This window comes from Babylonia areolata, chromosome 20 (assembly GCF_041734735.1).
Source record: "Babylonia areolata isolate BAREFJ2019XMU chromosome 20, ASM4173473v1, whole genome shotgun sequence".
Classification (NCBI taxonomy): Eukaryota; Metazoa; Mollusca; class Gastropoda; order Neogastropoda; family Buccinidae; genus Babylonia; species Babylonia areolata.
The window spans coordinates 53364803-53381038 of NC_134895.1; the positions used below are offsets into that span (position 1 = coordinate 53364803).

The following is a 16236-nucleotide window of genomic DNA, read 5'->3' on the forward strand; positions in this document are numbered from 1 at the left end:
GTTTAGGCCTACCTGTCTTACCCATCATCACTGCTGTTGCACAGACTATGTGGATGATCGCCTGTACTGGATCGATGCCAAGACCCACGTCATCAGCAGTTCAGATCTGGATGGAAACAACCGGCGTCAGATCCTGCGTGGACACCAACACCTGGGTCATTCCTTTGCCATCACTGTGTTTGAGGTGGGTGTGTGAGTTTTCATTGGGGTGGGGGGTAGTGAACTACTTTACCATCACTGTGTTTGAGTTGGGTGTGTGAGTTTTTGTAGGAGTGGGGGATAGTAAACTACTTTCTTTTAATATGCTCTTTTTCCTAAAGTATGTTTATTTGTTAGTTTACATGGATGTATGTGTGTTGTTGGTTGTTTTGTTGTTGTTGTTTTTTTTTGGGGGGGGGGGGGGGTGTTTGTTTTTTTGTTTCTTTGTTTGATTTTTGGTAACTTTGATAGGGGGTTGGCAAAAAGGGGACTAATGTCCTCATGTGTCATTACTTCAGCAAAAATGTTTACGTTCTTGTTGAATTACATGGTGTTTTCATAACAGTTTATTATTAAATTACAACAACAACAAATCTAGCGCTTTTCTTTCATGTTGACAGGATTACTTGTACTGGAGTGACTGGCCATCAGAGTCCATCTGTCGCTACAATAAATTCCAGAAGGGACAGGTGGAAACCATCGCCCAAGGCTTGGACTCTCCAATGGACATCCACATCTTCCATTCCTACCGGCAGTCATCATCATGTGAGTCATCCCGTTTTGCATGGAATACTGCTGTGCTGACTTGTTCATGTGAAATGCTTTTATTTGAGAACATATGTTTATTACTCTTGTTTAATCAAGTAATCCGCGGGTGGGGGTGGGGGGTGCGGGTGTGTGCTGATTATCTGGTTGTGGTTTTCCGCAATTCATCTTTATTCCTATCTTATCTGTCTATTATAATCAATGTGCAGTATAGTAGGCTATGTTTATGATTATATTCAAATAATGTTTCTTAATTCTTTCTGTTTTTACATTAAGAATACTAGTTATTACCTGCAGTGTGTGGATGTATGTATGAAACGATGTATGTGATATTTTTTACATTTGTGTCTTCGTAATATTCGTAAAAGCTGTTGTTGACTTTTACAGTTATGGTCCCCATGTTGTTTACTTGTCTATGTTGTGATAATGCACCTGACCAAATTTCTCCAGTTGGAGGTAATAAAGTTATCTTATCTTATCATGTTTGTGTTGGCTGCCCTTGACCTGCTACACTCTTAACCACTTTGATGAGCTGATCTCTTTCCACATGGCACCTCTTGTGGGGATGCTGGAGGCTCTTTCATTTGATAAACAGAATCCACCCCCACCTTCTAGAAACACGTTCTATGCTAGAAATTTCTTTTCTGTCCTGCTCGTTCTCAAAGGAGGAAGGTGGCAGAATGGTTGAGACACTCATCTGATACAGTGTCTGAAGGCCTGGGTTCCATTCCTGCTTTTGCCTTTTCTCCCAAGTTTGGCTCAAAACATCAAACTGAGTGTCTGGTCGTTCGGATGAGACGATAAACAGATGTGCAGTTTACTTGGCACACTGAAAAAGAACCCATGGCAACAAAAGGGTTGTCCTCTGGCAATTTTCAGTAGCAGAAATCCACTCTGATGGGTAGACAAATATATAGGCATGCGCCCAGGGCCTGACTAAGCGCCTTGGGTTATGCTGCTGGTCAGGCATCTGCCTAGTGGATGTGGTGTAGCGTATATGGATTTGTCCAAAGAAGCGATGCCTCCTTGAGATACTGAAACAGAAATATCTTCCTCTTTGTAAGTTTATTTCCGACTTTGTCATTATTTTCTTTCTGTCATCCCTTCCTTTCTGTTTTTGCTGCCTTGTGGGTTCATTCACCTTTGCATGTTTGTAAAGATTTGAATAGTTTTTTGCCTTTTCTGGACTTGATAATTTAGCATCCTTACTGGGTTATGTTCCTGTGTTTTTTTGTGCTGAGGATATGTGAGTTTGCCCACTGGCCTTGTTTGGTTTTGTTAGCATGTTACATAAAGTTTTGTGTATTATGTATCCTTATTTTTGTGTTCTGGTTCCTGTTGGTGATTTTTCAGCCCTCAGGTAAATAGTGGTCAGCGTCAGAGGCAAGACTTACAATATTTATGTGTATTAATGTAACTGTACTTTTGCTTAATTTTCTTTTCCAGTGTTGGTTGTTGTTTGTCTATTTGTTTTTTGTTGTTGTTGTTGTTTTTCAGGTCCACAGACAAGAACCGTTGTCATGTGTCACTGTCCTCAGACAAGAACCGTTGTCATGTGTCACTGTCCGCAGATGAGAGCCGTTGTCATGTGTCACTGTCTGCAGATGAGAACAGGTGTTATGATGTGTCACTGTCTGCAAGAACCCGTGTCACATGTCATCGTCTGCAGATGAGAACCGGTGTCATGTGTCTGTCTGTATGCAGACAAGAACCGGTGTCATGTGTCATCATCTGGAGATGAGAACTGGTGTCATGTGTCTGTATGCAGATGAGAACCGGAGTCATGTGTCACTGTCTGTCTGCAGATGAGAACCGGTGTGGAGACAACAACGGAGGGTGCGAGCAGTTATGTCTCCCCAACTCGGAGCAGACGTACTCCTGCGAGTGCAAGAACGGGTACATGCAGGACCCAGAAGACAGCACGAAATGTGTGGAAGGTATGTAGACATCATGTGGAGCATCAAAAAGCGTGTTGATCTTGACAGTGTTTTGTCAGTGTGAATATGTTGAGGTTTTGTATGGAAAATGAAGCAGACTAATGTGGAAATTTATATGTGGAAAAAAAAAAATTAGGAAAAAAAAAAGAAGTATATTTTATCTCTATAAAAAGTTGATGAGCTTCTATAGTATGTATTTTGCTAAAGTTGTGGTTTGTGTGCATGTGCATCAGACACGTGTGTGTGTGTGTCACAACTTATGTGTTCAGTCATAAATTGGAAAAACAAACAACAGCAACAGAAAGAGAGAGAAAAAAAAAAAAAAAACAGACCAGTGTCAGGTTTTTGTGTTGGATGAGTGTTGTAGCTAAGAACAATGCCCTGAACTACTAAACAGAAGGTGAAAGTTTTTAGTCACATGTGGTTTTTTTACTTTTCTGGAATACAGTTATCATTGTAAATTTGTTCTCATGGAATCAGGAAACATTTCACGGCAGAAAAGCTTTTCTCTGTCATTGCAGAACTCACTATGAATATTTATATTCTGTTCTTTTTTTTTCTTTTTTTTTTGCTGTTTCAGAGAAACACACCGCTGCGCCAGCCCCTGTCACCCCCAAGGTCACGACCTCTGCCCCCGGAACCCAAACCCCTCACCCGAACTCCTTGACCAAAAAGCCTGTCGTCACCACCACCAAGACTACCACTACCACCACCACCACCACCACCCCAGCCTCCCCCACCAGCGTCACCAGTACGGAAAGTCTGCCGGTCAACAAAGAGGCTGACGAGGGTTTGGGTCATGTGGCCATCATCGTCATCGCCGTTGTCCTCCTCATCGGTCTCCTTGTGATCGCTGTGAGTATGGTGAACGTCATGTCATGGTGAACGTCATGTCGTGGTGAACGTCGTGTCGTGGTGAAGGTTATGTCATGGTGAACGTCATGTCGTGGTGAACGTCATGTCATGGTGAAGGTTATGTCATGGTGAACATTGTTTTCTTGTTTTTTGTTTTTCGTGGTTCTTTTTTTTTAAGGGGGAGAGAGAAAGGGTTGAAAGGAGATAGGGGGTGACCCTGCTGCTGCTTCTTCTTTTGATTGAACGTTTGGCGTTGCGTTGGATCAGACTGTTGGCTGAGAGACTGTGTGGTGTGAGTGATGAGTCGTTGGACGCACAGGTAACTTCCAGTTGGACGGATAAAGATTTAAACAATTTCAGTGGCATATAGTCACAAATCTTCAGATGCATGGGTAATTTCCAATCAGATTAATAAAAATGTAAACAGTTTCTTCGGCATATAGTGGCTAGTCTTCAGATACACAGGTAACTTCCAGTTGGACTGATAAAGATTTAAACAGTTTCAGTGGCATATAGTCACAAATCTTCAGATGTGCAGGCAATTTCCAAGCAGATTAATAAAGACATAAACAGTTTCAGTGGCATCTAGTGACTAGTCTTCAGATCTACAAGTAATTTCCAATTGGATTAATAAAGACATAAACCGTTTCAGTGGCGTTCCAATCGAAATAAAAATTGTCAACAGTTTCAGTGGTATTTAGTGAGATGTCTCTGGATACACAGGTATTTTCCAGTCGGATGAATAAAGACAAAAACAATTTCAGTGGCATTTCCACACACAGAATTTGTCCAGATTGACATGTACAGCCGTTCCTAGGTTTGTTCAGTTGATGCTGCTTTTTTTTTTTTTTTTTTTTTTGATGGGAGGGTAGGAGTCTTGAAAATGTTTTCTTTACTTTCAGTGAAATGAGTCAAATGAATCACGCCAAGGCACAAAATTATCTTCTGCCTTACACTGTTCAAACACAAGTGGGGATCACACAAGCAGAGGGTTTCAACCCTGACAGATTTTGTGTGGAAAAAAAACCCAAAAAACTTTTAAAATCATGTAATTGTTTTCATAAAAAGGGACATGGTTTAAAATGCAGCGTTGTTTGTGCAGGTGGGAATTTTGGTGTTCCGCCGATACCGCAACAGGAACATCAAGAGCATGAACTTTGACAACCCTGTGTACCGCAAGACCACCACCGAGGATGAAAAAGTCTACATGGACAAAACTGGATCCAGACAGCATTTGCCTTCTGTAAGTCTTCTCCTGTGGTGCGAGATTGACTGCTGTGTTCACATGCTCATGTCACCTAGGGGAAAGGATCTGGCAAGTCATAGTGTGTCACTTTGATACCTGGCAAGCTGTTACATATGTCACCTTAAGACCTGGCAAGCTGTTACATGTCACCTTAAGACCTGGCAAGCTGTTACATATGTCACCTTAAGATCTGGCAAGCTGTTACATATGTCACCTTAAGATCTGGCAAGCTGTAACATAACACCTTAAGATCTGGCAACCTGTAACATTGCCTTGAGAGCTGGCAAGCTGTAATATTGCCTTGAGAGCTGGCAAGCTGTCACATATTACCGCAAGATCTAGCATATCACCTTTCTAAAGATATGGAAGCTGTCACAAGTTTTCTGATCCAAACATTTTTGGAGGTAAATTTCCAGAGGACAAAAAAAAAAAATTTTTTTAAAGTGGAGGTGGGGTTTGGGAGAGGGGAAGGGGGAGCACAGGCTTGAATGCTACACAAAGCTCAGTGGTGAACCTTTTCATTAGTTACAAGAATACTTTTCTTTTCACGGGCTCGGTCTCCAGGTACATATGAATTTTAAAATGTGTGAAACGAGAAAAAAAAGAAATCTTTGTTTTTCCTGGAAATTACAGTGAAACAATGAACATTTCTCAGAGTAGTGTGTTTGTGCGTGTGTGTGTGTGTGGGGGGGGGGTGTATTAATTCTCAGTGTCCTCCTTTCATGTATTGATGCTTTCTCCCCGTCTTCCTCCTCCTTTTCACCCTCCCCTTCTCTTTCTGCTCATGCTTGTATTTGTATTTCTTTTTTTATCACAACAGATTTCTCTGTGTGAAATTCGGGCTGCTCTCCCCAGGGAGAGCGCGTCGCTATACTACAGCACCACCCTTTTTTTGGGGGTATTTTTGTCCTGCATGCAGTTTTATTTGTTTTTCCTACTGAAGTGGATTTTTCTACAGAATTTTGCCAGGGACAACACTTTTTTTGCCATGGGTTCTTTTACGTGAGCTAAGTGCATGCTGCACATGGGACCTCGGTTTATCGTCTCATCCGAATGACTAGCGTCCAGACCACCACTCAAGGTCTAGTGGAGGGGGAGAAAATATCGGCGGCTGAACCGTGATTCGAACCAGCGCGCTCAGATTCTCTCGCTTCCTAGGCGGACGCGTTACCTCTGGGCCATCACTCCACCTGGTCCTCAGTAGTGCTATCCTGTCTCCTCCTCTTTATTTCTATTCCTCCATTCCTCCTCCTGTTCATTCAGAGCGCCAGCAGAGTGGCGTCTTCTTTTTATTTGAATTGACTTTGTGTTAGGTGTTGGTGAGAAAATGTGACACAGGTTTTGTAAACAAGTAAGAAGTGTGCAGTGTTGAAACGAGGGACAGGCACTATTGTTAGAGCGGGCGTAGAATTGATGTTGACACTTTACTGAGTATCTTCATGAGAGATGAAGCGGATTTAAAAAAAAAAAAAAAGGAAATGCCATACCGTATGGTTACTTCCATGACTTCATGAATCATCACACGACGTACTTGATATATTCCTTTGATAAGAAGGATATGGTAATGCACATCATGTAACATACGTTATGTTTATCACCATTCTTAGTATAACAATGTCGTCAATGAGCATTACTTTTCAACATTACAATTTAGTGATATATTCTGATACCATTGAACATCATCACTGAGCGATGTATTCTGATACCATTGAACATTATCACTGAGCAATGTATTCTGATACCATTGAACATCATCACTGAGCGATGTATTCTGATACCGTTGAACATCATCACTGAGCGATGTATTCTGATACCATTGAACATAATCATTGAGTGATGTATTCTGATACCATTGAACATGATCATTGAGCAATGTATACTGTTACCACTGAACATCATCACTGAGCGATGTATTCTGTTACCATTGAACATCATCACTGAGTGATGTATTCTGTTACCATTGAACATCATCACTGAGTGATGTATTCTGTTACCATTGAACATAATCACTGAGTGATGTATTCTGATACCATTGAACATCATCACTGAGTGATGTATTCTGTTACCATTGAACATCATCACTGAGCGATGTATTCTGATACCATTGAACATCATCACTGAGTGATGTATTCTGTTACCATTGAACATCAACACTGAGCGATGTATTCTGTTACCATTGAACATCATCACTGAGTGATGTATTCTGTTACCATTGAACATCATCACTGAGTGATGTATTCTGATACCATTGAACATCATCACTGAGCGATGTATTCTGATACCATTGAACATCATCACTGAGTGATGTATTCTGTTACCATTGAACATCATCACTGAGCGATGTATTCTGTTACCATTGAACATCATCACTGAGTGATGTATTTTGTTACCATTGAACATTATCACTGAGCAATGTATTCTGATACCATTGAACATTATCGCTGAGTGATGTATTCTGATACCATTGAACATCATCACTGAGCGATGTATTCTGTTACCATTGAACATCATCACTGAGTGATGTATTCTGTTACCATTGAACATCATCACTGAGCGATGTATTCTGATACCATTGAACATCATCACTGAGCGATGTATTCTGATACCATTGAACATCATCACTGAGTGATGTATTCTGTTACCATTGAACATCATCACTGAGTGATGTATTCTGATACCATTGAACATAAGCACTGAGTGATGTATTCTGTTACCATTGAACATAAGCACTGAGTGATGTATTCTGATACCATTGAACATAATCACTGAGTGATGTATTCTGATACCATTGAACATAAGCACTGACTTATGTCTTTTGTCTTGTCATGGTTCCAGAGCATGCAACCTCTGAACACGGACGGTGAACTGGCTTGAAGGTCTGGAGACAGCTGACGTGCAAAGATGCTGTTTGGAAAGGGACAATACTTTTCTCTTCTCTTCCCCAGAGAGTGAGATTCGTTTACAACTGTTGCCAACATTTATGTATTTGGGGGGAAAGGGGGGGAGGGGGGGGGAAGGGATGTAAGAAAATTTGCAACAGATCAACACCAGTGCCTAAAAAAAATGAGGAAAATAACATCTGCATTATTGTTCCAACAATGTACATGCACTTTGGTTTGGGGGGAAAAAATGGAGTTTTGAGGGGTATAAAAGAAATATGGGAGGGGTACTTATTTTGTTGTTTGTTGTCAGTGTACGATGAACAAGCAGGATGGTTTACGCATCCCATAAATGGATGAAACAAGTTGCTGGCATTGTGTGATGGTAGTGCTCTGACAAGCTTTGCATCTCTGCAGGCTCTTGGGGGTTTTTTTGTCCATAGGAGCCTGGGTTTACTGATCAGTACAGATCATTAGTTCAGGTGGGTTTAAGGAAAGGTACTGGTTTTGTGCTGACAACAACAACATGTTCGGCATTGCAGAGGTGGAAATTCAAGAATTCCTCCATTTGTCTGTCTCTCTCCTTGTGTCTCTGTTTCTCTCTTCTCTGTCTCTCTCGCTCTCTCTCTCTCTCTCTCCCTTCTCTCTCATGCAGAATGGATGGAAGATTTTTTTTCTTTCCGATGAAACATGTAACCTTTATCTTCGGCTTTACCAGTAATGCCAAACCGTGAAGTAAACACCGGTGGTCTTTCAGTTTGATGTATGTATAAAAGTGGGTCAGAAATAGGTGGACAGTGGACATCTTTTGTTTTATTTTTTGGAAATCATAGTTTTCTTATGAAAATTAGCACTTGAATGTGTAAAATCTTTGTTAAGATTATTAAACATCCAAATACTTTTTTTTTTTTTTTTTAATTTTTTTTTAAGAAGTTTAATTTTTGCATGGAAACGTTTAGAGTAAAACAGCAGTCTGGGCAAATGTTGAATTTAGTAAGAAAGTTGGTTGTGGTGTTGATCTACATGCGTTTGATGCTTTGCCATATGTGGTGCCATTTTTCCAGCAAAGTGGAGGAGAGATTTGCCAATGCTGCCGAGTGTCGCTTCGTGCTTGAGGCTGTCCCATTTTCATCTCCACAATTTTTTTTTTTTTTTTTTAATGCACAGTGTTAGAAGATCAAATCAGATTAAAGACAACTTAGTAATAACATGCATAGAAAAATATAAAAGCCTCTTTGCAGGTTTCATATGATCTGTTTCCTTTTAGAAAGGCATATGAAATTAAGATGACTGTTGGTATTAGAATAATGAATATATACTGTGTTGGGGAAAAAACCTCGTGAAGGAATCAGATGCTGCTTTAACAAAAACATGTTTCGCCAAAATACAGTTTAATAATTTGAATGAAATGGGCACACACGAACAGTTTAAAATACCTTTTTCTTTTCATATACAGAATCACATCGCAAAGCCAAGCACTTAGTTCAGTGCGGCACTGGGCTGAAACTGAAATTGATCAAGAGAAGACTCCTCACCAGATTGATATTATGGCTTTGATGGCATAATAGATACAGTGTTGGGGGGGGGGAAAAAAGTATCTGTTTCAGAAGGAAAAAAAGAAGAAAATTAACCTTGTTGTACCTTTGCTCAGTTGCAGTGCCAGTAGACAAGTTTGTTGAGAAATTGAAGGTAGATGACAGAAACCAACAAACAGCTGTGTGTGTATAGCGATGAGGAGAGGAACGCAATGTCTGTGATGAGGGAGACAGACAGGGCAAGTTTTAGAGGATTGTGGGTAAAGATGAAAGAGGATTGGAAGCTCACAAAAGGAGAAAAAGATCGGGGGAGGTGGGGGGGTGGGGGGGGGACCGTATGCTTGCTCAATGCAGAGCAGTGATGCAGTGTGAGGATGTGTGCCCTGTAACCATGGAGATATTCACATGGTGGGTAACGGCGTGTGTGTGTATGTGTGGTCATGATTTTTTTTTTGGTGGATGCAATGGTGTGAGATGGAATAGATGTGTGTTTGGTGCATCCAGTAGTGTCAGATGTTATAGATGTATTGTGGTGAAACGAGTAGAAAAATAAGGGCTGATGAGCGTCTACGATTGTTAGGTGGCTGGACGGTGATGGGAGCGTGTCTGTTTGCGTGTGAGTTAGCGTGTAAATGGCAAAGCAAATATTTTCTTTCCTTATAATACATATATATAAGAAAAAAATTACCCTGTACATACCAGAAAAATTATTCTTCCATCTCACACCGGACTGTAAATAATGTAAATACTGCTGACTAGGTAATGGCAGACTGAGAACTGTTGGGTATTGTTGGCTGGCCGTTGTACATACCAGTACCATGAACAAGAACTGGGAAACGTGGCAGTGAGTATGACAACATGCAGCCAAGAGACGGGCTTGTTCAAAAAGCGACGTCTGGATTCGATTCCGAGCTCACGATGGGATCTTTTTTTTTGTGTGTGTGACATTCCGCCTGCTTTTCCATGGGGAAAACGATATATTGTAATGCAGCATCAGCTTTTTTGCGTGTGGTTTTTGTATGTGTGGGGTGATTTTTTTGTTTCTGTTCAAAAATTGAATCTTCTGCAGAATTTATAGACTACCTATCAAGCAATGGAAAACTGCTTTAAAAAGAAAAAAAAAATTTCTAACATATAGCTCTGGAGTAATTTGAGATTTTCTTTCTTCTCTAGGCTTAGTGTTCAGTAACTATTCATGGTTAGGATAAACTTTGTTGAAGATGTGAAGAGTTTTTGTTTCTCTAAAGGATTAGCATCTGAACATGTGATAGTGTAGATGTAATGGGGTAAATTAGGGGAAGGTGGGAAGGCCACTTAAGATTCCACTAGTGATGTAGTTTGATTGATAGTATAAGTATGACGAAGTTGGGTAGACCACCATGGCTTCCACTTGTGACGTAGTGAGAATGACTGATGATGTAAATATGATGGCGTAAGTTGGGGAAATGTGAGTAGACCAGTTCAGAGTCCACTGGTTAGTGGAAGGGGAAGGGTGCAGTGGGTCTGGAAGGGGAGGGTGCAGTGGAAGGGAAGGGTGCAGTGAGAGAGGCAGTGGAAGGGTGCAGTGGGTGTGGAGGGGGAGGGTGCAGTGGAAGGGAAGGGTGCCATGAGAGAGGCAGTGGAAGGGAAGGGTGCAGTGGAAGGGAAGGGTGCAGTGAGAGAGGCAGTGGAAGGGAAGGGTGCAGTGAGAGAGGCAGTGGAAGGGGAGGGTGCAGTGGAAGGGTGCAGTGGAAGGGGAGAGTGCAGTGAGAGAGGCAGTGGAAGAAGGGAATAATGTAGTAAGAGGAGCAGTGGAAGAGGTGGGTAAGCGGAAAGTCAGAGCCTTGTTCTGGAATCCCTGTAACACTCATGTTTGTGAACAGGTGCTCTTCGTTTCCAGGTTATTAACTCGTTGGAGCGGATTCTCGTGGAAGAGCAATATGCAGGGATAGTTCATTCATAGAAAGAAAAAAAGTATGGGGTGTACATATGGATGTACATACTGGGTGCAGGGGGAATCCCCAATGGTCTTCAGTTTGAAAGAGTGGAGGAAGCATGGTCAGGTGGTGGACTCGGCATCAGTGTATTGCTTTCAAGTTCAGTTGTTCATCTTGTCAAGAGGTTTTCTTGGAACTAGTATGTTCAGTCTTGAGATATGAATTTTATTTTTATTACAAGCTTGAAAATAATAAGCTGATGCAGATTCTGCAACATGATCTTCATTTATGAATTTTTCCTGTACATGAAAAGTTATACATTTGTTTACGCTTGTTATACATTTATTCAGTATTTATTGTGCCACTGTGAACAGATCTGAGAAAAGACAGCCTACTCTTGTGCTCTTGTTTAGTGTGTACATATCTATAACTGATGTTACAACAAGGAATCTGTTTATTATATAGATTCTGTTTAGTGATAGCATTGGTATACTTGTTAATGATTTGTTGTTTTTTATTGTTATTTTTTTTCTTCTTCTTTTTTTTGGTTTTGTTTTTGCAAAAGTTAGAAATGTGTTAATGTATTCACATTCCTTGCTCCATAATTTATCCACTCTGTAATTTATCCAGTTGTACTCTTGGTTACATTTGAAGATGGTTTGATGTGACAGCCTGAATTTGAATGTATGTAGGGGTTTCCAAAAGCTCCTTTTTCGCCATTTTCAGTTTGTGCTGCTTTACATGATTACCCAGAGCGCCAGTCAGACATAGGGATTGTCAGTGTATGGGTGATCCGGGGTTGTTTTGTGCATAGGCACTTACTGCTGTTGAGGATTATTTGCAGTGAAATAGAGCACAGGTTAGTTTATGTATGAATTTCTTTCAGCACTGAAAAATTGGAAGGTGCGTTCTTTTGGGGGAGGCGGGGGATGAAGGGGGGGGGGGGGGGGGTTGTTCCTGCTGTTTTAATTTGTTGTTGTAGTTTTTTTTTTCAAGATCTGCTGTTTTATGCAAGAGGTTCCTCCCCCTTTCGCTTGTTCCTGCGTACTGGAACCTCTGAAAGATTTGGGGTTTCCTCACTTTCCTTGGAATTATTCCACACACTGAGTCTCTTCATTTCTGTGCAGTACTTTGTGCATTCTCATTGTCTCCGTTCTTCTCTGTTGGGCGCCTGTTTTTCCTGATTCTTTTTTATTTATCAAGGTTTGGATAGAAATGCTCATATATATATATTATATATATATAAATTGGGTGGGGTTTTTTTTTGGGGGGGGGGGTTAAAGAAAAGGTGTATGTAAACTGAAAATATTGTTTTGAATGCAATATGAGCGTGTGTTTATTTTTGTTATTCAGATTTGTTTCTTGTTAATCTTTAATGTTCTTTTTATTTCAAATATGCGTGTGTGTGCTCGAACAGCTGAGAATGTAACGTTACAAAAACAAGTGCGTTGTTATATATAATAGATACTTTTTTTTTCTTTTTTTCTTTTTTCTTTTTTTTGTTGCAAATTTAGCAAATTTATTGTGTAAATATGGGTTGGTGGTCAATGTTCAGGGACGTTTTCTTTCTTATCTTTTTTCTATAATTTATTTTCATATCCTCTAAAAATCTTAGCCATGTTTCCTAATCTGTGACTTGTTTAAATTGACAAAATTCCTTTGAGTGTGCATGTGATCTACATACCAGAGAAGCATGCACGAAATTCATGAAATGGGGCATGAGTTAGCATTATTTCTCTTTTTGTCACAACAGATTTCTCTGTGTGAAATTCGGGCTGCTCTCCCCTGGGAGAGCATGTCGCTACACTTCAGCGCCACTCATATTTTTGTATTTTTTCCTGTGTGCAGTTTTATTTGTTTTTCCTATCGAAGTGGATTTTTCTACAGAATTTTGCCAGGAACAACCCTTTTGTTGCTGTGGGTTCTTTTATGTGCGCTAAGTGCATGCTGCACATGTGATCTTGATTTATTGTCTCATCCGAATGACTAGCATCCAGACCACCACTCAGGGTTTAGTGGAAGGGGAGAAAATATCGGAGGCTGAGCCGTGATTCGAACCAGATTCTCTCACTTCCTAGGTGGACACGTTACCTCTAGGCCATCACTCCACTCCACTATTTAAAGCAGTGTATTCAAGAGCCATTTTTGTTGGCTTGCTGCTCACTTAGTTTCCTCCCTATCTGAGCAGTTACCCGCTCAGAGAAAATCTCGTCTGTACAAAGTTCCATGAACCAAAGCCACATGAAAATGGAAGAAAAGAGCAAAATTTTGGATGATGCATTGTGCCTTAAATTTCATTGTACATGTTTAAGAGAAATATGAGTTAGTTGTTCCACTGCCACAGACAACTTTCCGTCTCAGCCAGCCTGTATGCAAGAGTGCATATGTGTGTGTGTGTGTGAGTGCATGCATGTGTGTGTGTGTGTGTGTATGCATGTGTGTGTGTGTGCATACATGTGTGTGTGATGCATGTGTGTGGTGTGTTTAAACCACTGAAACACCCACACCACTCATATTTTCACCATTTTGTGGCTTCTCTTTGTGGGACTTTGCTCTTACAGAGGTTTTTGCTCAGAAGGTTTTCACCATGTTGATAAGACTCCATAATAATGTTATTCTGCCTCACGAGATTGCATTTTGACCATTGAAGTGTTTGTGGTTAACCGTTTTCTTTTATCATCCTGTGTACTGTTATTATTATATGCTTTGTAAAATATTTAGACACCGTTCTGTACTATATCTGAACAAAACACAAATAAATCTTCATCTTTGGATTGAAAGATGTGTGTGAGTATCGGTGTGTTGAAAACAAATTATTTCCCTCCCGCACTCTGTCTCTTTTACTCTCTCTCTCTCTCTCTCTCTCTCTCTCGCTTTCTCCCCACTTCCTCCTTCTCTCTCTCTTTCCGTCCTGCTCTCTCTCTCTCTCTCTCCTGTTACCCTTTCTTTCACTCTCTTTCATTGTAAGACATGTCTACTAGAAAAGAAATAAATGAAAACCCTGCAGTCTTTTGAGTGATTCTCATCAGCTGTCAGCTCCTGCTAGTTGAAACCAGGGAGTGAAAGAGAAAAGGAACTGCGAAAAGGGAACTCGCGTGATTTGAAAAATAATAAAGTCAAGCCAACTGAGATAGGGACCAGGCAGATTTTGATAACTCCAATAGTATTAGATTTGGTAACTCCAAATTGTATCAGATTTTGATAACTGCAAATGGCACTGTATTATTTCAACAACTCTTTATCACAACATATTTCTCAGTGAAAATCAGGTTGCTCTCTTGAGGGAGAGTGTCTCAAAGATTCAAACAAATTTAATCCTTTTGCCCCTTTTGGGGTGTGGAGGATACAATAACAATACATACTCATTGAATCACTACTTCAGTCCAACGATGTCTCCGAAACACGCAAAACGCACACCCACGCATGCACACACACACATGTGCTAATGATGATCAGTTAGCAACAAAACAAGTCAAACTTAAACATACTGGCAAGTATGTTTTTGATGTAACAAAAGTGAACAACCTTTCCAAGTTTTATGAATTTACTTAGATTAAGTTGTGTTTTCTTCCCAGCACTGACTAAATTGCATAAACCGAACATTGACATATGTGATTTATATTTATGTGGTATCAATTTATTTCAAATTACAGTGTTCTGGGGACATTCTAAAACAAAATGAAATTCCTCTCCAACAGTACCCATATCACATTCCTTGCAAATTCGGTTGTCTCTGTTTTCTTCCTATTTCGATCTGCAGTTTATGTCACTGGAACGACACTTTATCAGAGCATATATGTAAGTATCTGGAAGTTGTGAGATATATTTTTCTTGACAAAAGTTGGGTTTGATGCTCCTATAGAACAGATATTTAGTACTGTCTTCAAGTGATTTTCGCCATGACTGAATGTGCATATCTTTTAGACTTTGCGTGATATTTCGACAAAAGAAATCCTTACTATGGAATGTATGTGAAAACCAAACACAGTGCAGTGCCACCTAAATTTCTTTTTCTTTTTTGCTGCCTTCAGGAGTAAAGCATACACATCCATGACTGGTGAAAAGATCATGATGAAAAGTGGAGTGATGGCCTAGAGATAACGCGTCCACCCAGGAAGCGAGAGAATCTGAGCGTGCTGGTTTGAATCACGGCTCAGTCGCCAATATTTTCTCCCCCTCCACTAGACCTCGAGTGGTGGTCTGGATGCTAGTCATTCGGATGAGACGATAAACCAAGGTCCCATGTGCAGCATGTACTTAGTGCATGTAAAAGAACCCACAGCAACTAAAGGGTTGTTCCTGGCAAAATTCTGCAGAAAAATCCACTTTGATAGGAAAAACAAATAAAACTGCATGCAGGAAAAAATACAAAAAAAAGGGGGAGTGGTGCTGTAGTCAAAAAAGGAAATACAATACAGTACAATACAATACACAATGAAAATATAAAGAATGAGACAAAACGTTTCAATAGAACAATTTTTTGATATATGAAAAAAAGCACACCTGTCAATAGTGTAACACATTTTTATCATGCCGAATGCAATCCATTAGCTAATAGTCATGTATATGGGGGAAAAAGGGATTTTCTGAATCTGAATCAATATGAAGCAATGGTACGTTGACATCAGTTCGACTGAGGGTTCAGGATTCAAATCTCAGTAACGGCGCCTGGTAGGTAAAGTGTTGAGATGTTCTGATCTTCCAAGTCAACATATGTGCAGAACTGCTAATGCCTGAACCCTCCTTATGCACGCAGAAGATGATATACGCACATTAAAATTCTTTCCCCTCTCGCTGGAAGAGGTAGGACGTGGGTTAGTAAGAGGCACAAAAGAAATGTTAGGGGGAAAGAAAAAATAACCTTTTTTTTTTTTCTTTTTCTTTTTTTTTTTTTTTTTTTGCTCCAGTATTATTTTGACTTTGTGGCAATGGACTATGTTGAAAGTAAAGTATCTTCACACACACACACACACACACACACACACACACACACACACATTCAGGGAGAGAGAGTGTGTGTGTGTGTGTGTGCGATACAAATCGCACACGAAACAGTGTGCAGTCTCACCGACACCAAGGCCGAATACTCAACCGACAAACGTAAACAATGCAAGTAGCCAAATC

General features: G+C 40.3%; 1 protein-coding gene across 1 annotated transcript in view; it reads left to right on the forward strand.

Moving 5' to 3' along the window:
- The window catches only part of LOC143294724 (low-density lipoprotein receptor-like), a 31327-nt gene extending 22083 nt beyond the window's left edge, over positions 1 to 9244 (forward strand). Inside the window, exons 13-18 of the mRNA XM_076606161.1 lie at positions 45 to 184; positions 600 to 744; positions 2550 to 2681; positions 3262 to 3536; positions 4639 to 4779; positions 7618 to 9244. Coding sequence (XP_076462276.1) covers positions 45 to 184; positions 600 to 744; positions 2550 to 2681; positions 3262 to 3536; positions 4639 to 4779; positions 7618 to 7656 — 872 coding nt within the window. The 3' untranslated portion in view covers positions 7657 to 9244. The remainder of the gene's footprint in view (positions 1 to 44; positions 185 to 599; positions 745 to 2549; positions 2682 to 3261; positions 3537 to 4638; positions 4780 to 7617) is intronic.
- The last annotated feature ends 6992 nt before the right edge of the window (positions 9245 to 16236 follow it).